The sequence below is a fragment of the Bombus pyrosoma genome, linkage group LG11 (genome assembly GCF_014825855.1).
Source record: "Bombus pyrosoma isolate SC7728 linkage group LG11, ASM1482585v1, whole genome shotgun sequence".
NCBI lineage: Eukaryota > Metazoa > Arthropoda > Insecta > Hymenoptera > Apidae > Bombus > Bombus pyrosoma.
This window is the reverse complement of record NC_057780.1, coordinates 13,958,946-13,973,776: the sequence shown is the minus strand read 5'-3', so window position 1 is coordinate 13,973,776 and position 14,831 is coordinate 13,958,946. Positions and strand designations below refer to the sequence as shown.

Here is a 14,831-nt window from a genome sequence, read left to right as displayed (position 1 = left end):
ACTTACTGGTGTTCGCTTTTATTCGTTTAACTTGCAGCCACTTTTCTATTTTTATGATGTGTTCTTGTAGTAATGTGACTGCTGTTTCTGGGTTAGTGTGCCTGACTAGTACAGCTGTATCGTCCGCGAACGTTAGCGTTTTGCTGTTGTCAGCTGTTGGTATGTCTGCCGTGTATAGTGTGTATAGTATTGGTCCTAGTTTCCTTGCGGTACTCCTGCCTTGATATCCTTAATTTCAGAATATGCATCATTTATTTTTATTACAAACTTCTACTACTGTTCTATTGTTTAAGTAGGATTTGCGTAGTTTGTAGATTTGTTCTGTAAATTGCTTTTTGATTGTTTGAAGAAGTTTTCCATGGTTAACTTTATCGAATGCTTTTTCGATGTCCATAAAGAGTGCCGTGCAATATTGTTTTGTTTCCAATGCCTGTAAGATTTCGTTGACGAGTCTGTGCATTTGTTCTATCGTGGTGTTTGTTTCTGAATCCAAATTGGTGATCTGGTATTAATTTTTCCTTCTCTATTATTGGTTTTAGGCAGACGTATATTATTTTTTCTAGTATTTTGGAAAACACAGGAAGTAGTGATATTGGTCTGTAAGATGCTGTTTTGATCTTCACTATTCGTCACTCTTTAACTTCGTTATAACGGTTCTTTTTAAAATACGCTGACAACACTCCATGACACGTTGACAACACATACCCGATATCTCCCAGGCAATCCGTCAATGGATGTGGAAACGGAGAGATGCAGAACGATAGTAAATGAGATATCGATACTGAACACCAACTTAATGCGTATGAATCAATCATATTGTACTGGATGTACTTGGATGCACATATATGCATATTAAGCTACTGCCCATGTATCGTTCAATTTAAGGATCCCTGTGCATCCCGCTACTTAGTTTGACTTACTTTCGTTCGTGCGTGTAGGGATATTTTGGCCGATTTTTAATTGTCAATAACTAAAAAACAAAGTCGAAAACGCAATTTTTAAATTTTTGATTTTTATTTTATTTTGGATTCAAGAATCATCCCTTAAATTTCCTGACATCTGTACCCGAATACCCTGTATATAATTAATCGAAGTTTAGATAAGTAGGGGCTTATAAATTTGTCTCATTACCTACTACTTTTCATGTACATCATAGGAAGTTACGTTCAGATTAATTTTCAATCAGATTACGTTTCACACGGCAAGGCTTCAGTTAATCAGACATTAGTTAAAATGTCATTGCAATAAGTGATGTTCAGATAAATGGAGTTCTGTTGCAAAGAGTGCCTATTTTAAAAACGGTATCTGTGCTTTGAAGATTTGTAACAACGATAATAATACTGTTTTCAGACTTCCCCTCAACTTTGGCTATGTATATCGACGACTGTTCTGACATACGAAAAGTCCATCTGTGTGCAGTTTTAATGCAAATAAAATAAAAACCTTTATATCCAACCTAGCAAATCTTAACATTAAAAACTGTCTCGGTAGACACCATCTTTCTTACATGCAGTACTGTGAATTATAATTTCATTCACAATTTTAATTTTAAAATGCATACAGAGGACAAAACAAACATCGTTTACGTACTTGAGTCGTTGAACATCTGGCATTCTAAATCCGAAGGATACAAGAACTTGATGAACATCTCCAATACTTCCGGATTCAACTTCTTTTTTAAGAGTTTCATATATAGGAAAACATCTACTCCAAATACCTTCCATTAAGAACAACTTCTTCTCCTTTGCTAAATTTATCAACTCTGTTGTTTGCTTCAAATTCATAGTTAAAGGTTTTTCACATAAAACATGTTTCCCATGATTTAACATTAATTTTGCAATGTCGAAGTGTTGAGGATGTAATGTCCCAATATATACAACATCTGCAAATGTAAAAAAATACAAAACAATCGGGAAAATATGTTTATATTAAAATTAAGTAAATTATGATTTATGGCATTTTTATATTTGAATAAGTTTCATAAAATATGGGTACTAATTTTCAATTTTCGGTAAAAATAATAAATTACAACAATTTTGTGTTATTGCACAAAAACTGACTATCGTATTTAGTTTTCGATATTTCGGAGGTGCGTATCTGTAGAGTAATTGCATATGCGAAGTTAGGAAGTGTCGAAGTGATGAAAAAAAGAGTGGTAAATGAATTGTGTGTATAATGTCCTTGCCGAGTGGCGAGTATGTACAGTGTATAATGTACAGAGTGTATAAAAAGTATGTGTAAAAACCACTGTAGCGTGATTCTAAACATCTGGCCCGGTGGAGATTTGTAATAAAATGTTTGTGCAAAATTGATCTGGAGCATGATTTTCAAGGTCAATTTTTTTTTTTTATTGTAACGTATTCCACTCATTATGAGGATAAGAGGTCCCAAAGGTACCATGGTATGGGTCGCACTCAAGTGAGGAACTGAACGTGCGTTCTCTTGCTTTTCAGAGACAAGGAGAGTAAGGCGGATTTGTTAGATTCAATATTCAATGTTTATAAAAAGACTATTTCTATATTAATTCAGCTTAAAAAAAAACATGAAACATACCAATATTCTTGTCTTCCGCTAGCTCCACATAATTGCCGAACGCCTTTTCAATTTTATGTAAGCTAGAAAAGTTCTGTGCCCTTGATAATTCACGTGCTGCTACTGCAAGAACTACATGTTCAGATTCTGGTAATGTTCGTAAGCATGTTACAAAATCATGTGATATTTTTCCAGCACCTGCTATACCCCAATGAATAGACATCTGTAATAATGTAATTTTAAAAGAAGCTAATTATTTATTAAATGATATAATGATAAACAATTATAAATTAACTTAAAGTTATAAATAGAAACATTGTTAATATCTTATATACTAGAACTGATTGAAAAAATCAGCACATGCTTTCAATTAGTATTTTTTATTAATATATATATATCGTCGGGTTCACACTATGATTAGAGTTGGGGTTAGGGGCGTGAAACGAATCTTCATGTAGATTAGGCATTGTTGTCTGCGTGTGACGAGCCACGGGGCAGAATCCGTTGGAGTGTTTACTGTCGCGTCCCGCTACTATATTTTTTCAAGGAGAGCTATACTATTACTCCATATCTTTGTTAGAGAAAACGTTCATCTCTTTACAGCGGCTACGTTCGGCGACTAATTGTCGAGCCCAAGTTCACTATTACAAGTTTCGAACAATTACAATCGGATTAAATGACGACAATTGTTTAATTACTGCTATAGTAGAATCTAGATTACAATGTTATGGGATTTTCCCAATGTTCCAAAGGGGAGGCTCCAGTGTCCTTCCGTCTCCGACATATATATCATTTATGTATATATTTATATATATCACATTTAAAATATTCTCTAGATTATCAATGCGTCATTACATATTTATAATAATCTGTGATTCTTAATATACTGAAGTACATGTAGCGGCACACGAGTTAGAGGACAATTCAACTCATGTTGCTATTTTGCCTCGGGACATTGGCACAGCCTTGACGCATGGAACGTAATGATAAATAAATTCCAGACAAAACAATGTCGCCGCTACATGCAACCGCCGAATTAAGACGAATTCGAATTTTTCGACTCTCCCCCGACCAGTATAAATAAACGGACGCGATCGCGAGCGAGTAGTTATTGTCCGAGTGATTATCCGAGTTATTATTCAAATTAGTATCTATCAGTATCTACGAGTATCTTTCTGTGTCGACGAGCTATCTACCGAGTTATCGACGATTATCTAGCGAGCATTTACTGGGTATTAATTAGCAATTTTACTTTGCGATTTATACTCTGTACGAGTGTCTCAGCGAATATAGTTTGTATACTAATTTAGTATTTTAAATATATTCGACGGTTACGACAACGAGCAATAACATCTAGTAACTCTCACGGTCAACCATCTTCTACACAAGTTCTCTACATACATATAGTTCATATAGAGATAAATTGAATAATTATAAACAGCAATGGTCATTTATTTCTTTAATATCACAATTCTTTTCCATAGCTGCTATAAAGTTACAAAGCGGTCGTCATTATTATTCTTCTGATACCTAATCACTATATTCTTTTCTTTCAATCTATTCTATGACATACATAGAAATTTATTGTATTTACATAAACTTATTGTGTTTACAATTAAGAAGCCAAATCGATGTCCTTGAGATATGTTACTAAGGTCATCTCTTTAGCAACTTTACATACATGGTAAACTGTATATCATGTATACATGGTATACTGTATGCAGGATGTCCGCAGTAACTCTGGACTTTTTATTTTGAAATGTATTACAGATACAAAAAATTGTTTATATGAAGATTATATGATGCAGTGGGGCACATGTTTTAACGAAGACGAATCTTTTCTACAGTATTATTTTCCAAAATGACAATCAAGATCGTTTATTTAAATGGAACTATATCTATATTTTTCTTCAGATCTTTAGATACAGATAGTACTTCTCAGGACGAATCCATTATGTATTGAACCGATTTCAATTAGTTTTTAAGATCCTGAGCTTACAAGTTTATTGATTTTTGCGAAAAAAGCTCCGCTAGAAACGAAGCACGGATGGTAGTCGTGTTTGCGCCTGAAGTGTCATTAAACATAAACAGATACAAAGGGTATTTGCCAGGAATGGCAAGGTCAGGCAGCAGGAACTTCAAACGCGAACAAGACCATTTTGAAGATTCCCTGCCTCTGAAATACAATAAGCAAAGCTAACTTTTTAAAATTTGTTTCAATGCATCTATACGTAACCGTTCCCACTGCTGCTGCCTAATTGTGGAAAACCCAATGTCTTTCTTAGCATAGCTTAGCTTGTCAATGAATCTTCAGCTTAGCTTTTTCTCGCAATATCTTCTTGTATTTCTTATGATAAATAAAAGGATAATATAATAGGGTGGCCACTTTTGAACTTTCCATTCTTATATGGTATTCCTTAAAATTATGGCTCCTAGCGAGAAAATGATATCTGCAAAGTTAAGAGTGATTGGACAAAGGAAAACCATGCCGTATTTGAGTTAGTTTTTTTTATTATTTAATTTATACTTTACAATTTGTCCAGCTGGACACAACCAGTAAATTTTTCTAGCTTTATTGCTAAATAACATGTGGATGGCTACCTCCTGCGGGATACCATCTTGGAGTGAGTTAAAGTTTTGACATTTTTATGATTTCACTTTAATTTTGAACATAATCGTGTCCTCCTATTCTAGAGATATTGGTAAATATTTTTTAATAGAAGTACAATTTCTTTGTCATATAATAGTAACATTTGTGTACAATTTTCAATAATATAGTCATAATTATTGAATTTTACGGTTAAGCTCAGTATACAACGCAATGTTTAATAATGACTTCATGTTCATGACTAATATCCTCTCCACATTAGTCTTGGTCTTTCTTTCTTCGATATGAAAGGAAAGGTTTACCTTCTTCAATTCTAATAAGATTTGAAGTATCTGTAGCATGTGTAGCTGTGTAGAAGATTCGAATCTGGAGAAAGTCATATTGTTGTGCCTTGAAGTGTCAACGTTGTTTTGGTTTGCTAGATTCAAAGGCAAACGAACTCCAGACAAAACATTATCGCCGTTATTTGTAATCGCCGACCGGAGTTACATTTGAACTTTTTCTAATACCATCGGTCGATACAAATAGACGAACATGCTCTCTAGGACAATCATTATAACGAGTCATACAGTCGAATAGCGAGCGTAGAGTTGAACAGTAGCATTAAGCGTACGACCGGCATACATTATCTCTGTACTTGTATTAAAAGTGATTTTAATATACACTGACTATTACAATTTTACCACTCGTCTCTTTAATAAACCAACACGTATAATAAACCACTTCATATTTTTGTTGTGAACGATATCAGAGAGATTATCTGAGTCTAGAAACTTTGTTTTTCTTTTTCTTATGAAAAACTTTCGCTTCTTTTACAACCAGTTACTTTCAGTCTTATTTCACATCAATACACGTAAAAGTCACGTATTACTACGAGATTGTACGTCAACAATTGTCTTTTATCATGCCATGCCTTTTATCTAAAAGTAAAGTTTTGTTACTAGTTCTTCTTTCCTCTTTCTAAATTCACTTACACATAAAATAACCCCGTATTATGTACTATCAATACTAATAGTAAACGCTTGTTGTTATTGAGAATCACGAATAGTTTCCTTTAAAATGATAGAAAGACTTTCATGGAGCGTAATATTAAATAGCGAGAAAATATCAGGAATAAAGGTATTATGTGTATTTGTAGCTAATTTAGTAATTAATTACTTAAAGCTGCTACTATTTTAGATTTCGATGGTTTTTTAATACATTGTCATGATCCCGAACAACTTTCTCCTATGCGTGTAACTCCCGCACCGATCGATTTTACTTTCCAAGGCACAGATTCGCAAAGCACAGTGAACACTACAGCAAATTCTGCCTGTAATTGTACATCCGTAGCAACATATATGTTAGTATTGATTGCCGAATTTAAAGAGCTAACTCAAACACATTACATGTCTTACATTTTGTTTATGTCATAGTTTCAGGTAATATATATAAACTATAAACAAAGGCTGGGCGAGCTTGAGTATTCCATTGAGTATTCCTATTCTATATCCTTCATATTACAGTCCTGTGTACAACTGCATACTGAAAAAAGATTATCATTAATGACCTGCGTTACGTTTGACTTAATCTTTTAAATCCAACTGCCACCCTGTAAAACGGCTGACTGACTTTGGATAATAAATAATAACATAATTACAATTCATATTAACCTTTTATATCGTATTGCTATTATTTAAAATTGCAAACAACCATGAAATTAAAGAATTTAATTATTCAACTGTCAAAATTGTCGTCGAAATAGATTTTTAAAAACATTTCTTGCAGTCTCACATATGCAGTTGTAAACGATTATTTAGATTTGTGAAGTATGGCACTAAGGTAAACAGATCAATGACTGATGAATGTAAACAGATCGTCAAGCGGCTATGCTCGTGAGCTTCACAAATACACACATATGGGCTGAATTGACTGTAGTGGTACCGACTGTTTTTTGCAAATATCTCGATAATGAAGAATCTGCAAGTAACATACAACGGCAAAAGTTATTCAAAATATTTATTTTTACAACATACTAAAAAATCATTGAAATTCAATATGGCAGCGCTTTCTAAATAATTACCATTCATTTATATATTTAAGCATGGTTTAATGCTTCGATTCCTCAAATAGCACTACGGCAGGATTTCAAATTTTTACAGAAACTTTATGAATATTGATGAAAATGTGTGTAAATCGTATAGGACTACGGAAATTTAGCGGACATTTGGGATATTCCATGACAGAAAATGCAATGATATTCTTTTTTGACAGAACAATATGTTCTACTATAAAAAGGCGTAGGTTAGAAGCTTTATAAACATAAGTATGGAAAATCCAAATAAAAAAATGGCATTACACGAAAGAATATTAACCCTTAGAGTGTTATGGATGCATATATGCGTCTGGCGAAAGTCATCGGTGTGGATTAAGGACGCATATATGCGTCTGGCGAAAACCATCGGTCTGGACTAAGGACGCATATATGCGTTTGTCAATTTTTCCGAGCACCTACGCAGAAGTAATACTATTACGTTTGTGTGAGATAAATATAAATGCGTTTCAATGTTAATGCCGCGTTCGAAGAAACTGCCTTTTCTTTTTTTTTTTATTTAATACTTTGCATTCACAATTTGTCCAATTTGGACATTAGGTAGAATAATCGTGCCGGCACAACACAATTATCAAGAAGAAAATGTGTTATTTATGTGAAAAATAAGAGAAGGAACGACAGAAAATGCGATGTCGGATTATGTATAATTGTTTTGAAATTTTTCATGCACAACTGAATTATTAACTTGTGTTATATTTACTAAATTTAGTTTTCTAGTTTATTATTTTCTAGTTTACTACCCAAATTCTAGTTTATTGTAAATTTCAATGTTTATAATAAATAATTAATACTAAAAAATAACGCTCTTGAATCATTAATCTCGTGCAAAAGAATTACTATAACTTATTACGATTTGCGCTTTGAATAATCAATCAACAGAGTTCAGTATAGCGAAAAAGTATTCAGTCCACAGCGATCGTCAGCGCTGGCAGCGTGCCGTCCGTACGGATGGCATAGGCTCCGAGTATTCAGCACTCTAAGGGTTAAAAATTACATTTTTTTTTTAAAAAAGACCCATCGATCTGAGAGAATGAGCGTCATATAGCAGGTTACAAATATTAACAAATTTGGGATTAATAAATGATACTGCAACATAAGACACTTAATGACTGTACTAATTTATTGATTAACGACGAAGAACGTCTAAACAATATATTTTGTACATATTAGAAGAGTATCGGCAACGTTATGTAAACCATCTGCCTGCAGATCGGCAGCAGATAGATGACATACTTGAGGGAATCTGTCGATAAAACCACAGCCATCTACCGCGACGTTTTCAGAGGGTATTTTGCAGATAGCATCTGTTTGATAGAATGAAATAGCAGATCGGCATCAGAAATCGAGCAGATCCTGCTAACCTAACCTAAAGTCAGATTGGTGGCCAAATTAAAACAGGTTGCGCACAACGAAATCGACAATGGTAAAAATTATTTCATATACTGATATATGTTCTAGTATACATATCAATGATTTTATTGATATTCAGGAAAAAGTTAAACTACGATTCAAAGTATTACCATACACGAGTTCTCACCAAAAAATGAAGAAAATTCACAACGTGACTTCAGTCCCCTTCATGCGTGGATTCGATTTCTGGAATGCATCATTCATATATCTCGCAGAATGAGAAATGAAAAATGGTAAATAAAACAAAAAGACGACAAAAAATAGCTTCTTCATTGAAAAAAGGAAATATAACAGTTATTTCTAAACCTGCAGGTAGTAAGAATTCAAATGACGACAACGCATTTCAAGAAACACAAATATTAGCAAACACAACAGGTGTAAATATCAATCTACCTCAGAATTTACGAACGATTATAATAACAATATTTTGCCAATTTTCTATAGATTTAAAGAAATTTAAATTACATTATTTTCACAATGCAAAATTATTTAAAAAGACATCCTCATGGTATCCAATGCCACAAACAATATACAAAATTTTAATACATAGCAGGCAGATTTTCAACAATGCATTTTACTCTCAAGGCTACTTAGCAGAAAACGCAGCGGAATCTAAAAACAAATTTTACAAATATGATAGACAATTTCACGCTTGCAAAAATAGTTGTAAGAACAATTTACGGCATACATACATTTAATAGAGCTACGGAAACATCAGATCCATATATCTCATGCATTAGCCTTAAAAACAGAATTCATAAGCAACAATTAAAGAATCTAAGTAAATCAAACGTACCGCCATTATTATGTACCCCATACATCCAATCAGAACCATTAACCATCAACATGTAACATAAATCCAGAACAAACAAAGGACGAAGAAGACCAGTCTGCTGATAATGAAGAATGCGAAGAAAAGTTGCCAATATTTAGACATTTAGACAATTCAGAACTAAACTCGGGCGAATTATTATTATAACTGTGACCATATTTTTTATTTTACTTTTATTATTTTCTTCGGTATATCTTTTATTATTTTTTCCAGTATTTTATTACAAATAGATAGATTAGATTAATGAACAGAATTCTGCAAAGATCCGCTGCAGCAGGTTTTCTTATATTTCTGTTGACAGTCTGCTAACATAACCGAATAAAACTGATTCTATATCAAATCTGCAGCCTTTCTGTTCACAAAAGCTAATAGCAGAATTTGTTAATGCAGATTTGGCTAGTAGTGCAGCTGGTTTAATAGAGTAACGTTAGTCGTGAAGAATCATGGTGAAGTATATTATGTATGTTATGTAATAAAGAACAATGCTTTTATATAAATATTAGAATATATTAAAATACCAGAATTATAGAATATTAGAATATATGAGAATACCAGAGTTATAAAATATTAGAATATATAAGAATATTAGAATACATTAAAATATCAGAATTGTAGAATATTAGAATATAAGTTAGACTATACGTTATAATAAAGGCAATTTTTGAGCTTTAGAAAAAAATTCATATATAATTTATCATGTTTAAATGTTACATTTAGTCCCATTTAAAAAGATAAGAGTTGCCTGAAGATTCTAGAGATATTTTTACTTAAATAAGATATTTTTACTTCTAATAATAAATAGGATGAAGAATAATTGCGTATAAAAATTTAAAGAAATATAACTCGTAAATACAAATATGTGTATACATTTAGTAATAAAATTAAATATCGCTAATTGTATATGTATAATAGAATAATTACATAAAATCTTGTCAATATCAATATTAGATACATATAAATATTCTTTTTTTATATGGGATTATTCATATAAAAGTTTATATAACCTAACCCCAATCTGGAAAACAATCATGGATTTCAATGACTACTGACAATTGAATATAAACAGAATTATGTGCATTTATCATTATTATGTTTGAAATTTATAACCAATTAGGATATAACACAAAAAATCATATAACAGAGGTCTTAAAAAAATATGTACTGTTCTTTTTATCTTCATACAATGTTTGCATAAAAGATTTCAAGTAAAATTTTGTTACAAAACTGCATGTTACTCTTCGTGTTTTTTAGGCTTTGTAACACATGAACACAACTTTTAAATTCAAATAAATACAATTGACAATTATTAAGTTTAAGATTGTGCCACTTAAATTTAAAAAATATTAAATAGAATAAATGAAGGTAAATAACTTTTATGTCCGACTTCAATAGAATAGGGATCGTATTGAAAATAATTCCTCATACATTTGAGTTTGTCAAATTTATTACTTGCGTTGTGAAATATTTCTATTATATTTTGCAGTGTTACTGATATACTACCAAACAAAAGATCAAAAAATAACAATTGTAAGGTTCAAGCAGGCCAAAAAATTGTGTTTCTGGTATGAAGAATATATGTGATTCAGACTTTCACAATGTCTCAATATCAATGTTCTCATGAGAATAACGCCAACAATCTAACAATGCTGTTTATAATAGTCATTATTTACTGTTTGTTTGTATCTAAAATATTAAATGTGTACTTATCTAACCGAAGGTTGTACTAAATTACAAGCCTCATTATGATAAACAATATATGTACATATACACATCTAAAAAACACTAATAAAATTAATCTTTCTGTAAAGAAAGATAGAAGGAATCTTAGTAACACTGAATTTTACAATTAATCTACTGATGTACTTTTATGTTCAGTATTCAACATTTTATGAAATTAGAACATAAGAAATTGGACATTTCACTTAAAAATGAAACTGACTTAAAGGTCTTAAAAGGTCTTGAAAGGACTCTGAAGATCTTTTGTATATGATATCACCATATAAAAAAAAAGAATATATCGCCACCATATTAGGTCTGTTTTTAGAATCTAAATATATTTTATAACTAACTGTTTTTAGTTATTTAAAGTAATAAGAGATATTTCAGATAGATGAAGTTGGTATACATCTTTTATAATATCCTTTTGTAAGTTAGATTTATGATATTCAGTAATTTGTTAAAGTATTTAAAGACGACCTCTAAATCTTTATTATATATTAAAATTGTAAAATAATATCATTCTTAATGGTTCGCTTAATAATGTTAAAACAGTCTGATAGAAATTATTTGTTGTTATGTTTATTTAATGAAGCTTACCATTTTGTTAGATCATAAATTTCTTAAATATACTATAAATATTTACACATATTAATAAGTCTGTAAGTAGTAGTCAGTCATATGAGGTTCTAAACATAGTTTCTTCTAAGTTATTTATATGATTTTATAATCATATAGGAGATATACATTATATTTTATACGTAAACAAATATTTTTTAAGCCATTTCTTTACATAAGAGAGAATTTATTTTAGTATAACCAAAGAAAAAAATCTAATAATAATCTAATAATATCTAATCTAATAAAATCTAATAATATTTTCAAAATGTATATGATTGATTGTTTTCATAATCACTATTACTAATATTTATTACTAGTAATAATAGTTAGCAATACTAATATTACCAACTACTACTACTAGTACTTTGTGGTCATGTGTTTTTTTGCAGTAATAACAGCGACACAGTAAAGTCTTAAGTTTCTGTGTTATTCATTTCTGGTAGTTTTAGACAAGTCTACAGTAATTTTGTAAATAGATAGATGTAAAATAACAAATGATAATATTAATTAAAATCGTTTTACATATTGTTTTTGGAATATACAGTAAAAAATTCATCTAATTGGGAATTTCCTGTACGTATATACATAGATACATATTTTTTTCTCTCTTTTATTTAATCTGTACTTTACAATTTGTCCAGCTGGACATTTGGTAAATTTTTCTAACCTAACATACATACATATGTATGTAATATCTATATACATATAACAAATACTTTTGTATATTTCAATATTATAATATGAATTATTTCTGATATGTATAAAATTAAATTATAACTTACAATGTTCATAAAAGGTGACCTTCACAGATATTTAAATTATTGTCTGTTTTACGACACGAACGTGAAAACCACTAACTTTCAAATAACCTTTTTATGAGATATGGACGTCACAGCAGAAAGGAAGTTTCCTCTCGTCATAGATTAGAAGATAAAAGATATGTCATACTAACACAAGTATATAATAAGTAAGTGTTCAATTTATTAATAGTAAATTTGATGGAAGTGCAGAAATGCTACCTACCTTTCCATTTCGATGATTTTTAGATATGTTCTAAAACTCAACATTTCGAACAACTGTGAGACTGCAATAAATGTTTATTATAACCATAGATGTATAAAGAGTTAGAGTACGCGAGTCATGTAGTCTTAAATTACCGTGTAAGTGGATGCGATATAGTTCTTGTCTAATCAGGCATGACACTGACAATGTTGTGTTGGCTATACACTTACATGTTTGCTATACGAACGAGCACGCGTTATTAGACAAAGACACAAGCAGTCTTTATGCAGCGTTCTCTTTCGCTTTCGCTTTCTCAGCTCGCCCTCGCACTCTATCTTTATATCTCTATGATTATAATTTACAACTAAGTTAAAAATGAATATGATCCATGTTTCCTATTTGCGTTAGATTTTTCAATGCAGTTGTCAGAGGGTTGGGTTGCGTGAAATTATTATTAGAATATTAGGCGAATAGAAATTATTAGAATAGTAGGCGAATGATTAATTAGATAACATTATTTTATGAAAAGAATATCTTTTATTATTTCACGTAGTGTTGTTGGTCGCCTCTCGTCGGTCAGATTCGAGAAGCTAACTCAAACTCAATACATAGATAATATTCATTTTTAATTGAATTACAACAGATATTTCTTACAGCCTCGAGTATGTGGTTGTGCACGGTGTTTTTAAGCTCGCTTGATCCCCGTTGATAAACAGAACAAAGAACACATCGCTGCTAATTGGTAAAATAATTGGAAATAATGTCTACTTTATTTATATTTTATTTACACAATTATGCAACAATGGTTAAGATTACTCTATTTACATATTACAGTATAATAAGTATACTGCAACAACCTTTTCGAAGGCGGCGCAAAATGTCGTAGACTGCTTTTGATATGGCAATGCTTGAGTACTATGCTATAAAATTTCAACTCGTTTATATTTATATTATTTAAAATCTCAGCAACTTTATATTTATTTGTATTAAATTGCAATATATTATAACAGAAAGTCAGGGAAAACATGTTTTAGTAATGGTCAAATTGGAAAACACAGCTTGTATCTGTATTGATACAAATTACAGTAAATGTATTAATATCGTGCATGTTAATGGAATTATGAGGAATGTTCGTCCATAGGTGTAAAAATATTTAAGGGGTGATTCCTGAAACTAAAATAAGGTCAAAATCAAGGATAAAAAAATTACGTTTCGGGCTCTGCTTTTTTAGTTATTCGCAATTAAATATTAGTTTCTTTCTGAATGGACTCTCCACTACTATCTTGTTACATAACATGTTTTAGCGATTTTAGAAATTTGATAAAAGGGTAAAACAGTTCTGGAAGGGCAGGATCATTTCAACAGCCAAAGATAAACATTAAGATAATTGTACAAACATAAAGTTTAATTTAGTAGAGGTTTTGGTTATTCTACTGTGAACCAGACTGCCTTGTACGGCGGCTCCGGCGAGGATGTGACATGGCCGCACATCGCGCCACGAGGGAATGTATCATTGTGCGCGCGGGGGGGGGGGCGAGGGGCTTGGTGTGTCGCTCGTAGCCTTCGCAGGGAGGACTCGCTTATGTGAGTCTATGGGGGCTGGCAAACCCACGTTCCCGCAGCCAGGGAGGACCGTCGGGGCAATCGTCCCGCTTACGTGAGTCCTCTATATATACTGCAGGGAAGGTAATAGCGCACCCACGATCCTGACGCGAAGGGTGAGACCGTCGGGATATGTTGCCTGGTACGTTGTACCTTAAGGCTCCCGCTAACGTGAGTCTCATCTGGGTCTGCCGAGCACGATTAGCAGGTCGCTGGCCGGGTGAGACGTGGCGGTACATCCACAAAGGTAGTTACACAAATGACTAAGAATGATACCACGGGGGTCGAGCGCAAGCCCAGAGGGTGTAGGGAGCCCACGACTCGACCAATTATGAGTTTGGACTCGTGGTGGCAGTGGTTGATGGCCAAGTGCTGGCAAGAGGGCCGATTTAAGGGGTATTGGCTCCCCCGAATGG

At 32.2% G+C, this 14,831-nt stretch overlaps 3 protein-coding genes across 12 annotated transcripts in view; 2 read left to right on the top strand and 1 right to left on the bottom strand.

The window, feature by feature from the left end:
- LOC122572760 (E3 ubiquitin-protein ligase znrf2) overlaps positions 1-8,599 on the top strand; it is a 31,330-nt gene extending 22,731 nt beyond the window's left edge. For all 3 annotated transcript variants that reach the window (XM_043738174.1, XM_043738173.1, XM_043738172.1), the window contains one exon: positions 8,442-8,599. The gene's annotated coding sequence lies outside the window, so the exon portion shown is untranslated. The remainder of the gene's footprint in view (positions 1-8,441) is intronic.
- LOC122572759 (trans-1,2-dihydrobenzene-1,2-diol dehydrogenase-like) overlaps positions 1-13,050 on the bottom strand; it is a 22,879-nt gene extending 9,829 nt beyond the window's left edge. For 2 of the 8 annotated variants that reach the window (XR_006318559.1, XM_043738164.1), the window contains exons 1-5: positions 12,835-12,986; positions 12,594-12,758; positions 9,439-9,779; positions 2,554-2,755; positions 1,591-1,882 (exon numbers count right to left, since the gene is read on the bottom strand). Coding sequence is in view for 7 of the 8 variants with exons in the window: in XM_043738164.1 (XP_043594099.1) it covers positions 1,591-1,882; positions 2,554-2,755; positions 9,439-9,477 (533 nt within the window). In the remaining variant the exon portion in view is untranslated. Of the gene's footprint in view, positions 1-1,590; positions 1,883-2,553; positions 2,756-6,537; positions 6,665-6,792; positions 7,100-9,438; positions 9,780-12,593; positions 12,759-12,834 lie in introns of all 8 variants that reach the window. The other 6 variants (XM_043738169.1, XM_043738171.1, XM_043738170.1 and 3 more) reach the window with 6 other exon arrangements.
- Positions 8,737-9,380, top strand: LOC122572761. Its single transcript, XM_043738177.1, has 2 exons — positions 8,737-8,875; positions 8,955-9,380. Exons 1-2 carry the CDS (start codon positions 8,866-8,868, stop codon positions 9,338-9,340), a joined length of 396 nt encoding a protein of 131 aa, XP_043594112.1. The 5' UTR covers positions 8,737-8,865; the 3' UTR covers positions 9,341-9,380.
- Positions 13,051-14,831: the final 1,781 nt, after the last annotated feature.